We start from the raw sequence: 19,751 nt of genomic DNA on the forward strand, positions 1-19,751 counted from the left end.
TAACAGATGAGATCAACATGGCATTTAGGACGTGGGTGGGGCGGAGTTTCTTAATATTCACACACAAAAAAAGGTTGGTTTCTTAATGCATTTCTGCTCACTTGTACACGGTTGTTTACTTGTTTGATTGAAAGTGTTTTCCTACAATTTTACCCTTTCCAAAATGAATTTGAATTTTGTTAAATTCAAATTTAATTAAAAAAATTTACTTATTCTTTTATACTTTTAAAAAATCCAATGTAATACAATCTCGTGTGTATTTGATTTTATGTTGGAGAATTGATTTGGAATATATAATTAATTTTAGATAATTTTTTATATATTTAATTTCATGTCAAGGAAGAATTTAAAATTCATTATGAGTCAAAAACAATTATGGGTAATTTTTACATTCAATCAATAATTTTATATTGAAATTTACATTTAAATTGATTTTATAATAAAAACATCTAAACATAAAGTATATCACCTCAAAATCAGTTTCATTTAAAATCAATTTTATAAACGTTCATATCCAAACACATACTTAACATGTTTTGATAAGTATTGATAAAATTATTTTGAATTAAATGAATTTTATAATTTATGTTTGGATATTTTTAATTTATTCTAAAAACAAGTTAATAATAAAAATCAACATAAAATCTTAGTTCAGCTATGTTTTTAGTCTCTGAAATTTGAGATAAATTTGTTTTTTATTTTATTTTGTCCTTATAATTTTAAAAAAAATATCATTTTTAGTCTCAATCCACTAACGACACATTAAGAAAATAGCTAGCGTGACTAACAGAAGTTGCGTCAACAATTGCTACATGAACTTGAGACTAAAAATGATTTATTTGATTCCTCAAATTTGGATTAAATTTAAAATGATTTTTTAGTTCATTAAATCTAAAAGATTATTGTAGTCTCTCAAACTTAAAAATGATTTTTTAGTTCCGAAATTTAAAAGTCATTTTTTTATGCTATGGACGTGTCAAATATTAGAGGTATTTTTGTCAAACAAAAAAAATATTAACACTTGATAGTCATTTAGTAAGTAGGTGCTAATGGCAATGCCCAACATAAATGAGTGGTTTAGTTTGGTAGACCCATATCTACCCTACATAAATCGTGGACTAATGGACCATTCAGGACCAATGAATAAAAAAGAAAAAGAATTATCATCAAGATTTATTTAAGGATAATTATCAGAGTACACAAAAAAATAGCATAAGGAAAAAAAAAGAGTTTAGGTACTGTAAGAAAAGAAATTAGCATTACTTCCCGTAGCAGAGCATAAGCAAATGAAAAAAAATAGCATTGCGTGTTTTTTTAATACAGTATCATTACGTGTTCAGTTACACATTTAAGTGAGCCACCTATCAAATAGAAAACTGAGCAGAATTTTCATAATTTCTAGGCATTAGATAAGTACACAATATTTTGGTTTTGATAGGTTGTGTTACACCATATTTTGGTTTTTTCCTGCTAAATTTTTAAGTGAATCGCCATATTTTTTATGCTATGGACGTGTTAAATATTAGAGGTATCACTATGGAGTATATATATATATATATATATATATATATATATATATATTTAAAGAAAATAGGGAAGTTTAATATTTTAAGTATGGCAACCCTTGCGGGAATTTGTTTTAATAAATTCAATAATTACAAAATGATTTGTTAAAGTTTATTTAAATATTTTATATGTACAAAAGATTTGCAATCCAACCTAATTTTGGCGGAGTCAGTACATTGAATGCATACGTAAAAGCCCCAAGTGGACGTCCCAAACTCCAACAAGCAGCCGCCAATAGCGAAGAGATTATTAATTATCAAGAACATGGCAAGATGTCTCTTAAATGATTAATTTAACAGACGCGTTAAATTAATCGTAATTATTTTAACTTATTTAACTTATCAAGAATATTGAGTGCTTATTTTATCTTTTTTTACTTTTATTTTTTATAATATTAAAGCTGAATAACAAAATTTATAAATGAACTATTAATAATATAAGATTAATTTTATAAAGTTATTAATCTTATTTATTTATTATTTTTTCTTGTTCCCTGTAAAATAAAATTACAATAAGATGAAAGGAGTAATGTTTTGAGTTTTGAAGGCTCCCACTTATTTCTGTTTTCCATTATTAATCATAACAATTCAATACTGTCTTCTTTCCATATATTTTATGTTCATTTTATTTTTAAAATTATTGATGTAAAAGTGAGCATGGTGGGTTCGGATGGGTTTTTGAAGCTAAAATCCCGAATTAGACATAATGCTAATGTATGAGGCTGGGTTGGTTCTGAGTTTTTTTTTTTTATCCAATTCCAATTAGTTTCAGGCTTAGTTGAATTAGTTCTCAAGTTACCCGATAGAAATGGGAAAAAATAGAAAAAATATGAGGAAAAAAAATAGAGTATAAGGTCTGGAAAAATGGACATGGCCCTCCCTGACTTTAAATCAAATATTTATATTATATAATAAATCAAATATTATTTATTCATTCTCTTGTGCAGTGTTGCAGAATTTTAAAGCATGCGTGTAATCGGACAAAAGTTTTCCTTTTCCTTCAACAAATTATCAAGTTATATTTAATGGATGAGATTTAACAAACATTAAAAATAATTGAAAAGGATAGGATCGATTATATCAATTAAATCTTCATCTTGCAGTAAAAAAAAAATCTTTATTTTATTAACAAAATTATCCACTTTTATATTTTATATATTGGATATATACTTTTATCAAATTTTATTTAATAGATAAGATTTTATCCTATATTGAATAAAATATAAGATTTTATCCTGTTTTATACTTTAAATATTCGATGTGGGTAGTTGACCTTTAGTGTAACTCTTTTTTTCTGAGTTAATTATATCAAAATATACTTAATTTGCTTTCAATCAAAACCACTTACTCCATTCTTATTTTATCATCATTCACTCGGTTTTTGAATGATTGTCTTTGGTATACATTAAAAGGCAAATTGCTAAAAAGTTTAATGTAAATTCAATTATAGATAACTTTCTCGACTACAAGAAAAACGTTCTATGTTTTTTTTAGATGATTCACATAATTAATGTTTTTAAACATCATGTTATCAAGATTTTACATAAAAAAAAAATTATGTATATATATCTTTTTTTACGATTTTTTGTTTACGTAATCGGGGGCCGTGACACGGAATGTTGACTTCGTCCCTGGTTATAGGATTAGAACATTGAAACTATTTTAACTAAAAAAAATGTCATAGAACCTCAAAGCTCTTCCATAAGAACATCACATTCAAGCCTAATTAAAAAGTAGATTTTAGCAACAACAAAAAACATAATAAATCACAAATCATCAACACTCATTTTAGAAGAGGGCTAACATCACACTCCTAAGTCTAAAAATTTATTAAAAATTATATAATTATGAACAAGACTCATTCATTAGTAAGATTCATACAATCTTATAATTTCAAATACTTTTAGCCAATAATAAATAGTGTCTTAAAAAAGTGTATCTAAGAGTATAGTAATAACATTTCTCTTCATTTTATTAATATTATGATATAAAATAATATAACCAGATAAAATCATGTTATTGGATTTTTATTTTGTTTAATTCATGATTTGACTAAAATTGACCTCAAAGAAAAAAAAATGAATTTAACTCAAATTTTTATTTTTTGTTCAATTCAATTTGACTTGTTCAAGTTAGTCAGATTGATCTAACCTATGTTCACTCCAACTAAAACATTACTATTGTTTTTTTTTAACCTTTTCCCCTATCTAATAATGATTATAACAATAATAATTTATCACAAAGAATGACATTAAATAAGGATATTTTAGTCTAAATGCAATACTATTTTACTTTTTATCAAATATTATTAAATTAGTTTTTTTCTTTAATTTATTTTTAACATTTGATTTGATCTTTTATTTTTTTAATTTAATCCTCTAATTTTTAAAATTAATCCAATTTAGTCCTCTAATTTTTTTTAATTCAATTTGATACTTTAAATTTTAACACCAGTTCAATTTGGATGTGACATCTAAATTATTTTGAGTGATCATGTTGTTAAATATAATCCTACCTTCTAAATGTGAAGTTTGTGTTTAAAAACTGTCATTACGTGATTTTTTATTTTAAAACGTCACGTGTAATTTCTTAATATTTTATTGATTCAATCTAGACAACAGAATCAAATTGAATCGATCTTGAAAATTAAAAGAATAAATTGAATCCCAATGGACCAAATCAAACCTAAAAATAAATTAATGGACTAATAAATTAAATTAACCTTAAATATTCCTTAACCTGCATGCATTAACATTAAATCTCAATAATAATAATAATAAATATTTAACAACCCAAATCCCCTGCCCCACCAACTACTTACTAGTTTGACACTACCCTGATCCTGCTAGAAATAATGAGCAAATAATAGGAGGTGCAAACAATAGTTCATGCTTCCTACATGGTAAACACAAATTGCAGTGAACTAAGCGTAACACAAACGTACTATTGATTGGTATCTACGAGACCCAAAATAACGATCATATCATCCCTCCCGGATGATAAAACCAATGAAGTTATGAAGTGATAATATAATCAATATGCTTTCTGAGGGAAAAATCAATAAATTAATAATCAATGTCTAAATGAATTTTCATGTTACAGAAAATTACAAATTGTATTGACATCTGATGGGTCAGGAGAATTGAGAATTATCCACCTTCATCAGTAAATCTTACTCTGTTTGTTATCCCTCTTAAGCTGAACCTTTAATTTCTTGCCACCTAATTGACAACCATTCATCGTACTAATGGCAGCTTGAGCAGCTTCTGGAGTATCATAACTAACAAACCCTGCAAATCAAAGTTATCAGATACAAGCTCCATCAAAAAATTCATTAACACTTTGAAAGATCTAACACAGGCTTACCAAAACATTTGCTTACTCCTGTTACTTTATCTACGAAAATTTTAGCACTCAAAACTCTACCAAACGGTTGAAATGCAGTTGTGAGCTCTTGGTCTCCATATTCTTGAGGTATGTGATAAATAAATAGATTGGCACCAGGTGGTCCTAAGCCAGAGAAATTAAAATAATTAACGGAATTTGAATTATCAACAAAACTAACATTTCCTGCTCTGAGGAAAGACATGGGAAAAAGCCTATTATATGTTTACACACATGCATGCATGTTATCTATACACAGAATACACAAATATAAGATATAGATAACAACCTTCAATCTGACCACTGGAACTTTTACTGGCACCTGAAGATGAAGAGTTGCTATTCCCACCTGCAGGTGAAACAGAACCAGGACAACTACTCATCGGCCTCGGACTTACAATACCTCTGGGATATACCATTGGATGCTGTATACCTGGAACAGCAGGGTAAGAGCCAATGTAACTTGCAGGAGGCGCAGGATAATTTCTAGGGTTCATACTGTGACCAAGATCAGGCCTCACTGCATTTGCTTGGTTCATATTATGGAAGCCTGGTTGATTCTGCACTGGTGGAAAACGGTATGGCATGAGCCCATAACCCCCAGGAGCCTATTGAGAAAACATGATTATTCAAACATATGCCTCCATCAAGATGTTAGGCATGAAAAATAACAAGCATTAATCCATAAATGTAATAATTTCTCATAGGATGACATGATTATACTGAAGAAAAGTTCCTTGAATTAAGGGGGAAAAATGCTAGGTATTCTAATAGTGCATTATAGAAGAACTAACCTGATAACCATATCCATTATATGGAGGAACATAACCCATTGGCAAGGCTCCAAATAATGAGGGGTGTTGAGGATCAGCATGCGGCGCATTAGAAACTCGGGACTGTGTTTTTTGAGCCCTTCGAGCTAGTCTTTCCTTTTCAGTATCTGCCCATTTAACAACCAAAGGAACACTTGAACCCTGTAGAAGGAAAAATAAGCATCAGACTGCAATTGTCAACTTAATTGACAATTTTCATCATGTACGAGTAGCAAACATATTAACCACCCAGGCAAAACAAAGTTCTATAGTTGTGTTAACATAAAATAATGAGGTGTCAACATGAAGTATAGTATTTCATTAGTCAACTTACTGAAACATTAGTTGCTGGGAAAATGTGAATTTTAAGCAAATCCTATGCCAATTAGTTTTGAATGAATGAGATGCTTGTGTAACTCCACTAAGATCCAATTTTGCAACCATGTTAGCTTCTGTATAGTTATCGTGTTGTATAGGTTGATTGACAATGTGCACAAGTGTGTGTGTATAACAATCCCAAGTTTGAGCTATATTCATCTTGGACTCATTTAATGCAAACATATAGTAGGCCTCAGAGGCCAGAGCTTTAGTTTTCTCCTTTTCCGAGCTTGGATTCAGTTCAATCCTGTCATATAAATATCAAGTCAATCCTAATCCTAGAAAATTATCTTACACAAACCAAATTGGGGCATGTTTCTTATTTTATAAAATTGCAGGGCTCAAAATCAGCTCTACATTTCCAAAACAAGAGAAGGATTAAAAAATTGAGTTGGAAATCAGCTCCCTATTTATTAGTAATCAATAGAAATTTCCAAAACAATCATAATATTACACACCGGTTCCACTGGTACCAATAACCAAATAAATATATATTTTCAAGTATTCAGGTGATGGTTTTAACAAACACCAACCTCCATTGTATGCTTTCCATTGATTGCTTCAAGAGCAATAAAGGCCTGTTCTTTGGTTTCGTACTTCAAAAATGCACATCCTACACAAAGGAATACAGCTACGAATAAAGCTTTGCTATTAAGAAGCTACAATGCTCAAAGGGAATAAAGAATGGCTTCATCTGTAACATTAGGCACCTTTACTTGTCTGCTGAGAACCTCTTAAAATCTGTAAATCCTTTATAGTTCCATACTTTGAGAAAAGATTGGAGACCTCATCTTCAGAAATATTCTTTGGAAGCATTCCGATAAAGAGTTTGTGTTCTGGATACCAAGACAACAGAATATTATTTACCAAGGCACAATAAACATTCCTAAAGTGAAAAGAGGAACTTTTCATTCAGTAAATAATGCATAAAAATGGAGTTGCCGAACAAAATTTTTAATTATAACAAGGAAGATGTATCACACCTAATCTTTCCAATTCGCCATCTGCATACTTCACTTGTAACGGACTAGATGCCTGAATTGGACACAAAAAATAGGATGCTTCCCAATCAGGAGAATAGTACTATATCATCACACCATAGTTATTAAGCAAAGATGTCAATAATGTCAGCAATTGCAGTCATCCAGAAAAAACTATGGATAGTCAAGTATGGAAATATATTACATAAGCAGAAGCCTAGCTTGGATAATTGCCTAAGCAACCACCTGAAAGTGGAGCACGGTACAGAAGGACCTCCACTAGTTAATAATTCCTAGATCAGAAAATATCAATGATGCATTAAAGCATATTTTCTAAAAAGAGAGATCATTGTCAATTCATAAATGCTTATTTTTACTTTTTCAGTTTACAGACAACAACAAACATTAATTCCCTAAATCACGAATATGTATTGCTCACCGGAACACAGCTCTGAAAACAGATTTGAACTGTTTACTCATAATCTCGGAACAGTTTTTAATGTTTACATGATTGCCTTCAACTTCAAATAGCATATATATCATGACTATAAAAGTACACTATAAAATAAATCCTTAATTTTTTTTCTCGTGTACCCAGTATCTGTATTTCTATTATATCTCTCAATGTTATCATGGATTGAAGCCTACCCTAATAATATTAGGTGTTTAGTTAAGCCATAATGGTGTGAGTAGGTTGCTCTAATAACAAACATGGCAAGTGCTAGATAGATACAAATTACTAAAAATAGAGAGATGTAGTTGGCAAATCAAGATGTGGTGGTGGTCAGCATCAGCGACTTTTATAGAAGCAGCCACTCATTCTGCTATTCCAAACTAGGATTCAAAACATTTCATTCCATCTTTGGGAGAAATAATTATTGGTCAGGCTTTATTTTTCTTCTGGCTGAACTCTGCATTAATCATGTCATCTTTTTCCTGATAAACCAGAGGGTTAAAAGAAAGAAAAAAAAATCCATTCCACTCTGAACGTTCTGAAAAGCAAAGAATGAAGATGCGTGCGGGACCGAAGCCCACTCACTCACCCCAGGGAGCGTTTTCTTGTTATGACATGCATTGACCGCCTTATCCGCTTCTTCCCTGGACGGACAAATTACAAAGCAACAACCTGCGACCAAACAAACCACAAATCTGAAGCATGTCACAACGCACATTGGAGTAGGAGGAATTCGAATTTGAGTCTAGGAACGGTTACTAGTTAGTTACTTACCTCGGGAGGCACGAGTGGCTTTGTCTCTGATGATGTTGACCTCGTCAACCAAAGCGAACTCCTTGAACATTGCAAGCACTTCGTCTTCCGACATGCGCTTCGGCACTTGACCTACGAACAGCTTCACGCTCTCCTCGCTAGATTTACTCTCTTCCTTCCCCTCCGCCATTAATAACAACCAATGCTTCTCTCTCTCTTTCTCTCTGTGCTACACTCTCTCTTCTTCTGCTTCTGTTTCTTCTTCTGCTATGCTGCTTTTTTCACGCTCTAAACTCTTGGCGTGTAGCTTCAAAAAATTTGTATGTCTATACGTGTCGTGTGATTTGGTTTGGATTGGAGTGGTCGCAGGAAAATAGGGGATGCAAAGGCAAAGGCAAAGCCAAACTTAGATCTTCCATTTCATACATAATAATAATAATTACTGACGGGAGATTCGGTCTAGGAAAGAAGATAAATTTTCAACTAAGGTTAGAATTTTCATTGAAAGATATGTTGATGTTTGATGTTTTAATGTCTTGAAGATGATTGTCTCTTGAGAAAATATGTGAGATAAAATATAAATAATAATCAGAATCTTGTTAATTATATTCTTTTGAATAATAAATTAAACGGAAAAAAATATTTATTATGTAAATTATAAAAAAATTTAAAAAAAATCATAAATGATATAATTTTTTGTCTTCCAATAAAAATTCTTAACCAAATCTCTGGTTGATATTTACCTAACAAAAATAGTATAATTTAGAAATTAGAATATAGGATTGTGATAATTATTAGTGGTAATTAATAATGAATGGGGGTTGAGTAAGGGCTTGATTGTGGGGGGAATTTACGAAGATGCCACCACGTACAGCTGTTAAAGAATCGGGCATGTTGGTGGTGGTGGTAGTGCCGTAGTGGGTGGTGGTGGTGGGTGTTCATTCTTCAATCTTTATTCTCACTCAACTTCTTAATCAAAACATCTAATGTAATGTAAATGCAACCTCAACGCTAATCATTTTCTGCATTTGGTTGGCAATCGAATACTTTTTTCTTTGTACCTAATACTACTAGTGAGTTACTGTTTAAACAATTGATTACGTAATCAATTAAGCAGGCTATTGAACAGATGAAAAATATGGATGTAATAATTTATACAGAGTTTTATCGCGTAAGGCATGGGGCTTGACTAAAGAGGAAAGAAAAAGGATAGGTGGAAATAGGAAGGGAGAGAAAAAAAAAAAGAAAGATAAAAAAATAAAGTGAAATGTTGAGTTATTTAATTTTTTTTTTAACCATTATAATTAGAGTGTTTTATTTATTGGTGAAACTGTGAAGTATCTCACAAACTATCCTTTAGTTTGTTTAGTTGTTTAGTTTAATATCAATAAAGGTGAAATTGAAGATATTTTTTTAATCATTATATTTTCAGTAGAACTTGATTTTAATCTCTAAACTTTAATTTTGATCAATTTAATCCTTAGATTTATAATAATTTTTGTCTCTTCTCATCGTAAAAACGTGAAAATAATATCTGATGAGAGATGCAAATCATTATTTTTTTAAAAACCAAAGATTAACCTATTAAAATTAATGTATAAGAACTAATATATATATATTTTTTTATCAAAATAGATGAATTAAAAACATTTTATAAAAAAAATTATGAGTTTGTTTTGTTTGAGATGGAAGGAGATAAGAAAAATGGGATTAGAAATAAAAATATTATTTTATCCTTTGTCAGTTCATATATTGCAATCCAACAACTCACAACTTCAACTACAAAAATCGATGGATATAATAAGTTCACACTCATTTATGTATTGATACAATGGGAAAAAAAATACAATAATCGATTGTGAGTCAAAAGAAAAGATTTTCTTTCATTAGGGTAGGAAAAAAAAGTGGATATAACTAATTATAAAGAGGAATAATCAAATTCGCATGACATTTAAAAAAAAAAGTTCATAATTGACACTGTCAACACCTAGGTAAATTGATTATCATCAAGAAAAATCTATTATCAATCCACACCACCACACACAAAATCAATTATACAACTCAACAGATCAATTGTTATCAATACACAAAATGAAAATCATTTATCAACTCAGAAGAAAAAACTAGTTGATTATGAAAGGGGAAATGAGAACTAATCACACCATTTACCTTAGTGGTCCAAATTGAAGCAATTGGTAGTAGAATGGAGGGAATTGCCGAAGCACATTGGCGTCACTGTTGAGCAAATTTGAGAAGCATGATAAAGTGTGGGGTGATGGTTAGGCCAGTAAGAATGAAACAAGTGAAGAAATAAAGAGGGATATTTTAGGGTGTGTTTTGAAAATAAGTTTAATTTGACTTTTTATTTTTTATTTTTAAGAAATAAAAATACTAAAAATATATTTTTAAAAGGAAATGTATTTTTAAATTTGCTTAAAATTATATTTTGTTACCAGATTTTTATTTTACCTAAAATGAGGTTTTTGATTTCAACTAAAAACACTAAAAATGAGATTTTATTGTTTTGAATTTTTGGTTCGTTTAAGAAAATATTTTTACTCAAAAATTCAACTAAACGTATTTTTATACCATTTTTTATTTTCAAGTAAAAATAAAAAAAAATAACGGTCAAAGCACCCTTAGATAGTCAAAATTTAATATGTATCATGTGACTTATTTTTCGACTGTTTCTTACAATTTCAACATGAAACTTTTCATGTGAGACCCGTTGTCTTATGATTTTCTCTCACTAGTCATATTTTGATGTGCATCCATTACTTATGTTTATATTGAAATTTGTGCTTCAACTAATTACACACGTCAAAGGTTACACGACATACAAGCAGTAATTCACCTCAACTAAACAACTCCATTTTTTAACCTTCACTCTATTTTCCCTATCTCCTCTCAATTTCACACTTATTTCACTCTATCAAACAAAGTGTAAGAGCTTGTGTACCATGAGTAGAAGTGTTGATGGAACTACTAACCAATTGGTCTGATGAATTTCATAATATAAATTAAACTAATTAAAATTGGTTCAAATTAATTTAGTTAATTGATTTCTTTAATCTGAACAAAATTAGTTTTAATTATTTTGATTTTCATTTTTTTAACCAATCCGATGATTTGATAAGTTATTTCTTAACTTAATAAATTAATATCTTTTAGACTTTATAATTTAAAATTTTCTTCTATTTTTTTCTTTTTCAACCAATTTGATTTTTTGATGATTTGATTTAATTTATGAAGTGTCTTAATTTAGTCATATTTATTATATACATATTTTTAATATATTTTAAATGTAAATAGTAATAATATATATAAAGTGACAACTATAAGAAAATAAATAAATAGTCATTATGGATGGACAAAATTGCTTAAATTTAGTTAAAAATAAAAAGAGATACAGGAAGTACGAGTTAGGCAGAATTAGCAAACTGTCCCATCAAACCGTTACCTTTTCTTATTACACTTCTCACTAATCAAATTTAGTTTCAGATTAAGATGAATTAGTAAGAGTGTTAAATCCACCTACTGAAAAAAAAAACAAGAAAACAACAAAAACTACAACCTCATACGAGCAACTCCTACAAAATTTGCTAGTTGGAACACGCAGGAACCTTTCTTGTCAAGAAGCTCCTAACTTTGCTAAAAATATACACACAGAAATTCCCTTCACACAAGTTATGAATAATTGAGACAATCCAAACTCTAGAAATCAAAGACTGAACTGAATATATTTCCAATGATTGTGCTACACTCCATTCCTCACAACCTGCATAGTTTCAGTCGAAAGCACACTTGGACATTACCATTCTTGCAATATTTACAAATCATGAGGTGCACCCAAGGTTTGCCCTTTTGATCAACTAACTGCCAAACCAATTTCCCCGAAAGAGAAAAACATTAGCTAGACGAGTTTGACACGGCCCTAGCCTACCACACCCCTACATTACATGGTGTTGTTTAGTCTCTCCATTCCTTTTTAATTGTTGGATTTTTGAAGAATTTTTTCCCTATTTATTTATCATTTGTAAAGTTCAAAATCATATTAATTACTCTTTTATTAATTATATCCTTGTTTTGTCTCCTTATCTTTAATTAATTGAGCAATGTTTATCAAAATATTTTTGCTTTTATCTCATTTTGGGCAATTAGCAATAACTTTTCTGTGCACACATGCATTTATTGTGAAGTAAAAAAAATGGAGTAAATTAGGAATCAATAATTTTATTAGAATAATTTTTTTTATATTTATTGATTTTTACAAAAACAACCTTAAATGATAGATAAAAAATGAAGGTACTAGCTTCTTTAGTTTTGAAAATTAATGCATTTAATGTTTGCAACACATTTTTTTATTTGCTAAAATTTATTAAAAATTATAAAATTTTATGATTTTATTTGTGTTGAGTGCTAACGCAAATTAATTGCAATAAAAGTAACAATACAAAACAACACCTCATGCTAGTAAGTGTAATACCGAAAGCATTCTTCCTTTGGCTTGATCTGGAGCATCCTCAGATTTAAGTTTAAAAACTTTCAAAAATTAAAACAAATATTTTAATCACATCAATCATTTTTTTTTCTTCAACCACATTTAGTGACACATAATTGTGACAATAATAATTTTTATGGTAGGAATGACAATAGTAATAATAGTGGATTAAAAATGGTGGTGATAGCGTTAGTGATGCCTATGATATGGTTGGTAGTAATGATGATGATATTTACAAAGACTATAAATTGTGATAACAACAATGGTAATTATGATAATAATATTGACAATGACTACAATTTGACCTCATTTGGTGACACGTAGAAGAGATAATAGTTAATGCCACAACATAATAGTGAACTTATAATAGTAGTGACAACATTATGAAAGCCCTTAATATGAGTAATATTATTGTAATAACAATGACCACAAGACTAAACTAGTGGTAATAAAATTTGTGATGATTATGATAAATGATAGTGACAATGAATGAGAAAGTGATAAAAATAGCTAAGACAATGATAAAAATGATAAATATATTTGATTTTAGCAATAATAAAGATAGTTTTGGTTGATAGTGATAACAATGATGAACAAAACAATGAAAACAATGATAAGTGATAATAGCACTATGTGATTCATTAAGAAAAAAATGAAAAAAAATCTATTAATTTATTTTATAACTAAAATAAAAAATAAATACATTTTAAAAAATTGAATTAAAACTGTTTTAAAATTGAGTTATAAAACACTTCTAACATTTCATTCAAAATACTAGTTAGTTATTTATAAATAATTATGTTTATTTTTTTAGTGGAATAATTATATTAAATTTTATTCAATATAAAATGTATTATATTACTATCCAATCATTAAACCACCAAGTATCATAGATTCATTGACTTGTATTATAATGCATGCAAGAGTCATAGTAACAATAATTTCTTATTAGTAGAGAGTGTAATTTTTTTACTCTAATATGTAAAAATCAAACATTCAAATTTAAGTCAAATAGAAGGAAAAGAAAAAAAATCAAACAGTTTCTATGGTAAAACATTATTTTGTCCTGGTAATTGAGAGAAAGTTAGTGACGACATCATTCGGATTATATCAGACGCAAAATAACGCCGTCAAAATAACTATTCAGAGTATATGCAGAAGAAACTTGACAGTACAAAATACTAATATATAGAGTATAATCGTGAATCAGAGGCATCATCTGCTTTACACTGGTAACTGAGAGGACCTTAGACGTAACACTATCATTACTAAACACTACGACGGAAACCAGACTAAAGAAAGAAACTTCCTCAACAATTAGATGAGTTGGATGCACCCAAAATTCCAATCAGAATTTCTGTCAAGTTATAATACGTGTCTGTATCTAGACACAATTTCTCCAAAAATGTACTTACTCGACCAAAACTCCCAGCAATTAAATAGCTTATCAACATTGAATACAAAACAAGAACCAAAAAGATAAGGAATCACTATTTGAGCTGAGAAAAATCATCTTCACATCAAAATCACACATACGAAAACAATCAATACCCTTTTGTTAATACAATGGTGGTAGTAATACAGGTTGGAAGTACAACAATCCTGCGTCTCTAACTGTGGCCAGGACCACACTGCAGTAAATGGGAAAAGGGAGGGGAAAAAAACCATGGCAACTGCATGCTAGAGTAATGAATCTATTAATATCGTTTGCATAAATTGCAACTCAAAAAATGTGATCTGGTTCCCCGGGGATTGAACCTCGAATCACTGGTGCAAATAATGAAAATAACTACCAAAAATAATTCCCCCAAATGGGGAGGGATTTTGTTTGCAAAAGGATTAGTTCTCCAGCATTTCAATAATCATAATGGTTAGTTGGTGTAGGCAATAGCCACCAGTGGAGATTCCTGTCACTACATTGCCTTCAATCCAGCATGTTTCCTTAGCTCCTCACATAATATAAATGTAATTGTGGTTTGTGGCCCTAGTCTTGCAAATATTGCAAAGCCCCTGACAAAAGGTAACAAATAAATAAATTAATATGCAAACAAAGTTATGCAAGCTCCCAGACCCCAACAAAAATAGGAGCAAGTTTAGTTTTTTATGTGCGTCTGATGTTATCTATTCTCCAAGCAGTGACAAAAAAAGTAACTTTAGAGAATCATAAAGACAGTAGTTGTGATTTGTGATAATTCTCAAGAAGTCAATAATTATAAAAGTTTTTAGATGATGTGAAAGAAAGCCAACAGACAAGTTACATGCAAGAATGCTATAAACTCACCCTTTGTAAAGTCCCCTTGGACCCTCTGTAAGCAGTACCTGGTACCAAACATGAGAAATTCATTAAACAACAATGGAAATTTATAGTGAATGTAAACATGATATTCATAGTTAGGGTTTGAGAAAGCCTTTCATTACTATCATTATTGCAAACTATCAAAGTAAATAATTTCATCCGACTTTGATTCTTTAAACCCATTCAGAGAAGTGGGAAAGAGAGAATCGATTTAGGGCTTCTTCTTTTTATTGGTAAATAACTTTATGGCGGTGTCTTTCACTCTTTCTTGAATAACATTCTTCATTATGGGCATTCGGGCATGGGAGGGAGGTCAAGAATTTTCTAAACCAAAATACAATGCAAATCATTCATCTAGGACCTTTTGGGTATTACATAAGCTGCCACTGCATGCTTATTCTCCCAGAAAAAGGAATCAGGAAAGCCAAGCCATACTGGAGGAATGCATGAAAGTAGCATAGAACTTGCAAGGCACAGTGCCAAATTATCAACTATAGTCAACCTTTCAAAGTAAGATAAACTAAAATTTTACAGGAGTCCAAAATGCTGGCTTAAAAAATCCTTGTTAAAAAGAGTTTAATGAAGGTAACATATCAAATTGCAAAGACAGTATAATCTCACACGAACGAAGTTAATAGAAGACTAAATATACACAGCCACATGAATGAATTGATTTAAAGGTCAATTGCTGTTAATGTTTCCAAACTCAAACTATTTTAGATGTATAAGTATGGCCTCCTCTAAAGAAATAGTTTTCTATTTTTTACAAGTTCCACTAGGAAATAGTTAAAAAATCTTATTTCCCAAATCCCTTTAGTCCCTCACATCTGGCACTCGAAAGTTAGGGAGTTGTTTCACATGACACTATAATATTAAGCTATGTCCCATTTTAGACCAAATTGAGTCATGTCCTTTAAACCCTCCTACAATCAAGTAGTCATCATCATTACATTTAAATGCCTCTTTCCTTAATTTTTTTTCAGGATTCAGCCAAAAGTTTGTGAAGAAGGTCTGAACAATGACAAATAAATCTCTATTGGGCAACAATAGAACCATGTCTAATTGGGTAAAGAAGCAGAAGACTGGTAGAAAAGAAGAAGAAAAATAATACCTGGTATGCACAATGAAATCCTCCTTTATAGATTCTAATTTCCTTGGCTTCTCGTTGTAGCATAAGACGTGTTTTAACCATATCTATCGGTGCAGTTACAAGGGTGCTCAGTATGCCAGCAACAGTGCTTGAGCTATACAAGGAACAAACCACAATTACTTAAGCTAGGTAAGATAATGGTAAAAAAATGATTTCAGAATAATGATAAAATGTGAAGGCACAAGTTCAAATTAATCCAGAGTTGTATGGTGTGCCAATCTAGAAAAAAGACTGTTTCAGTTTGCCAGATGAACAAAACAGGTTAGACAACTTTCATAAGAAGATATGTACTTTAGTTTCAATACGCAATAAAATCAATTTTAAATCAAGTTCTTATTTAATTTATTCAGATTAATAATTTAAATTTCTTGTTCAAATTTATTCAGTCTTCATTATTCTAAAGTTGTCACCCATGATTTGGTCAATATTCTGGCTTTAACCATATTCCATTTACTTTGAATCAGTTTGCATCAGAAAAGATGTAAAAAAGAAATAAAATTGGCAGCAGTGCCATACATCAGATGTAGAGGAAATCCTTCTTTAAGAGATGTCCATCTTACTAAAATCTGGATAATAAGAAAATAAAACAAATGATTAAAAGGCAATAAAAGGGTTGATAGCAAAGACAAAAATAAAAGGGGGGGAGAGAAAAACAAAACGACTTTTTAAAAGTTGACCTGCTTGGTTTCATCATATGTAGCCAGCTGGGATGCAGTCAAGGCAGCTGCTCTGGCCATGGCAGGGCCCACCCCTTTCCACAAAGCTTTGATTCCCTCTTCAGATACAGTCCTCCGAAGCTCTATAATCGGTCCACTCTTTCTCATGTCTGGATTCATTTGCAAACGCACCTGATTGTGGGAATATGATTTTGAAGAAAAAGGAAGAAAATATTTAATATACTTCTAAAAGATATGATACCTCACCTTGAGAACTTCCATTGGATTGGTCAGTGCAGTCGAAATGGCTCCAGCAAACATTCCCGAAGCAATTTTAACTAAAACATTGGAGGAGCCAAAAGCAAGATCACAGGCATACTTAGAGGGTTCATACAGGCCTAAGCGAAGTCCTCCATAAACAAATGACCTTGTTAATGCAGGTGTCAGACCCTGATACAAAGACTTTGGTCCTTCATTTTTCACCGCGCTTAAAAATAACTTTCCCTGAACAAACGCTCAGCTCATAAAAGTTTTGTATTATAATGTGATAACTAAGGTCTAAAAGGGAAAGGCCGTACACAGCAAACTACCATTCCACTCAAAGGACCTGTCTGGCCAACAAGTTGCATTTGTAGCCTTACTTTCAATACATCTGCATGGTATGTAGGAACATGTTAAATAGATATTTTTAATAATTTGTTACTTCTCAACATATGCAAGGGTTCAATCTCATGTAATCTTCACCAATCTAAAGATAAAATTTTCATTACAGCTGTAGACTTCATTTGATACTTCAAAAAAATTCCAATATGGCTTGCCATTTGTGAAGTATGGCCACCCAAAATAATAGAATAAACACCTAACTCAGTCCTCAAAATATATATGCAACATCGCATTGTTCTTTCATTTATAAATATATCAAATCAATCCTCCAAAGAGATAAGGTGCAGAGGCTCAAACAGTCTAGCACCAAATAGTAGCACTTATCCAGTTTAATTTGTGCACACTTTGTCAGTACACTTTTAACATACTTGAGTTATTCTATCCTTTACATAGGAAATGTTCGTATTCGCAACAAACAGGCACAAACATGTTTATAACTTGAGGCCTAATGTTCATAACAGGATTGAAGTAAGATTATAGCATATAGGAAATGTTTGTAATGGATGATGGCAAAAGGGAGGCCTAAAGTTTAGATGCAATTGCATTTTAGATTATAAATTTAGCAAAGCGGCAAAAGTGTGTAGCACAAGTGTTATTAAACTTGGACCAGTTAGTCCGACCGGTTGAACCAGTAACCGGACATGTGACCAGTCCAGTCTCTTTATCTGATTGGATATGTACTTGGCTCGTGCTCACGTCATTGACTCGCCTATCAGATCGGTTATGTATTATTATTGTTCAGTAACATTCTTCTTTGCTTTTCACAAAAAATGAATCACTCTCAAACTCTATCCGTAAAGGATACACATGACATCAAAATGGCCTTCTAATGCCACATTTCAGCGTCAATTTGGTCCTTAGAAAGAAATCAAATTGGCCATTGAAGGACAAAACTAATCGTATCATTGAAGGACCAATCTGCTGCCATGTGTCATGTATGTCTTGTGTAGCATAACTACCCAGAAAGAAAAGGAAAAACGGAGTTCTATACTGATCTACAGTTTGCACTAAACAAATAAACGAATTCAATTTGCAAGTATGCACAAAACAGGATCACAGCACTTAATTGATTCAACAAGGCAATGTAGGTGAAAAAGACAAAAACACAACTTTGAAAACCAAAAGTAATATCCAATCAGCCCTTGACAGAAAGTAATTGGAAGGGACACGTAGAGAAGCAAAGCACCTAAAGGGTGAGTAATTGCAGTTGCAACTGCCACGGAAAGTCCACTTGTAGCAAAGTGGTTGAAAACAGTGGAAGGTGACGCAGCCCAGTTCTGCTTCTTATCATTTCCGGATCCTGACACATTTTTTTCTCAATACCCATCATTCAAAATTACAACTTGGTAGTGCAAAAGAAAGCAGGGGTACTCGTTGCTATTATCTTTAAAAAACGAATTTGTTTTGTTGAAATTGATGGAAATGGGTTAAAGGAATAGAAGCAAACATAACCTGAAGGTGGCGAATTATTGGAGGTCGAATTCCCAGACATATTATAGCTTTTTCCGGGTTGCTCTTGGTGGGGGTGGTGAAATGCTTCAACAGATCTTTGTTCTTTTTATTCGTGATTCGAAACTGGGCACAAAAAAAATGAGGTGAATAAAAACACCTGCACCTGCGGATTCGGGGAAGAGAAGAATAACAACTAGACAAATAATAAATGAATTAACCATCAATTTCTCCGCAAAAATATATCTAGACTATAGAAAAAGTTATTAGAAAAAAAAAAGAAATTGAAGTTTTTTAAGATTAATTATTAATAACATTGATAAATATTTTGTATTAATATTATGGATATAAATAAAAAATATTTTTTTTAATTTATTGATGAAACCGACGATATATTCAATTCAATAATAGAAAAATATATAAGAGAGTGGAAAGAAAATAAATAAAGTATAAATTTTATTGAAAATTTTTATTTTAAATAAAGTGAATTTATTGAGAAAGAATCATTTAATGACATTGTTATAAAAATATAATAAATAATTTTTAATAAAATAAATAAATAGTTTGTACACTAATAAATGTAAAGAGCTTTTATATGGTAATAAGCTAGAACACTAATGAAAGTAATTTACTCCATCGGGACTACTCAATTAGTCCTTTGACGCCACATAATTTTTTTTAGAAAAATTGTCCACTAAATAGAATTTTAG

The 19,751-nt window shown here is 30.7% G+C and overlaps 2 protein-coding genes across 3 annotated transcripts; both read right to left on the reverse strand.

The window, feature by feature from the left end:
• Positions 1-4,484: 4,484 nt before the first annotated feature.
• LOC114390571 (RNA-binding protein BRN1-like) lies at positions 4,485-8,854 on the reverse strand. 2 transcript variants are annotated; one of them, XM_028351358.1, is made up of 10 exons: positions 8,348-8,854; positions 8,163-8,245; positions 7,123-7,174; positions 6,850-6,975; positions 6,673-6,752; positions 5,744-5,923; positions 5,383-5,557; positions 5,239-5,298; positions 4,932-5,075; positions 4,485-4,855 (listed from the first exon to the last, which is right to left on the reverse strand). In XM_028351358.1, exons 1-10 carry the CDS (start codon positions 8,514-8,516, stop codon positions 4,728-4,730), a joined length of 1,197 nt encoding a protein of 398 aa, XP_028207159.1. In that variant the 5' UTR covers positions 8,517-8,854; the 3' UTR covers positions 4,485-4,727. The 2 variants fall into 2 exon arrangements, with proteins under 2 accessions (XP_028207159.1, XP_028207150.1); XM_028351349.1 differs by having other exon boundaries at positions 5,239-5,557; positions 8,348-8,853.
• Positions 8,855-14,300: 5,446 nt separating this feature from the next.
• LOC114390583 (mitochondrial substrate carrier family protein ucpB) lies at positions 14,301-19,246 on the reverse strand. Its single transcript, XM_028351370.1, has 9 exons — positions 19,045-19,246; positions 18,779-18,892; positions 17,520-17,581; positions 17,197-17,433; positions 16,951-17,121; positions 16,790-16,839; positions 16,235-16,367; positions 15,109-15,146; positions 14,301-14,837 (listed from the first exon to the last, which is right to left on the reverse strand). The coding sequence occupies exons 1-9, from the start codon at positions 19,082-19,084 to the stop codon at positions 14,741-14,743; spliced, it is 942 nt and encodes a 313-aa protein (XP_028207171.1). The 5' UTR covers positions 19,085-19,246; the 3' UTR covers positions 14,301-14,740.
• Positions 19,247-19,751: the final 505 nt, after the last annotated feature.

This window comes from Glycine soja, chromosome 2, assembly GCF_004193775.1.
Source record: "Glycine soja cultivar W05 chromosome 2, ASM419377v2, whole genome shotgun sequence".
In the NCBI taxonomy this organism is placed as follows: domain Eukaryota; kingdom Viridiplantae; phylum Streptophyta; class Magnoliopsida; order Fabales; family Fabaceae; genus Glycine; species Glycine soja.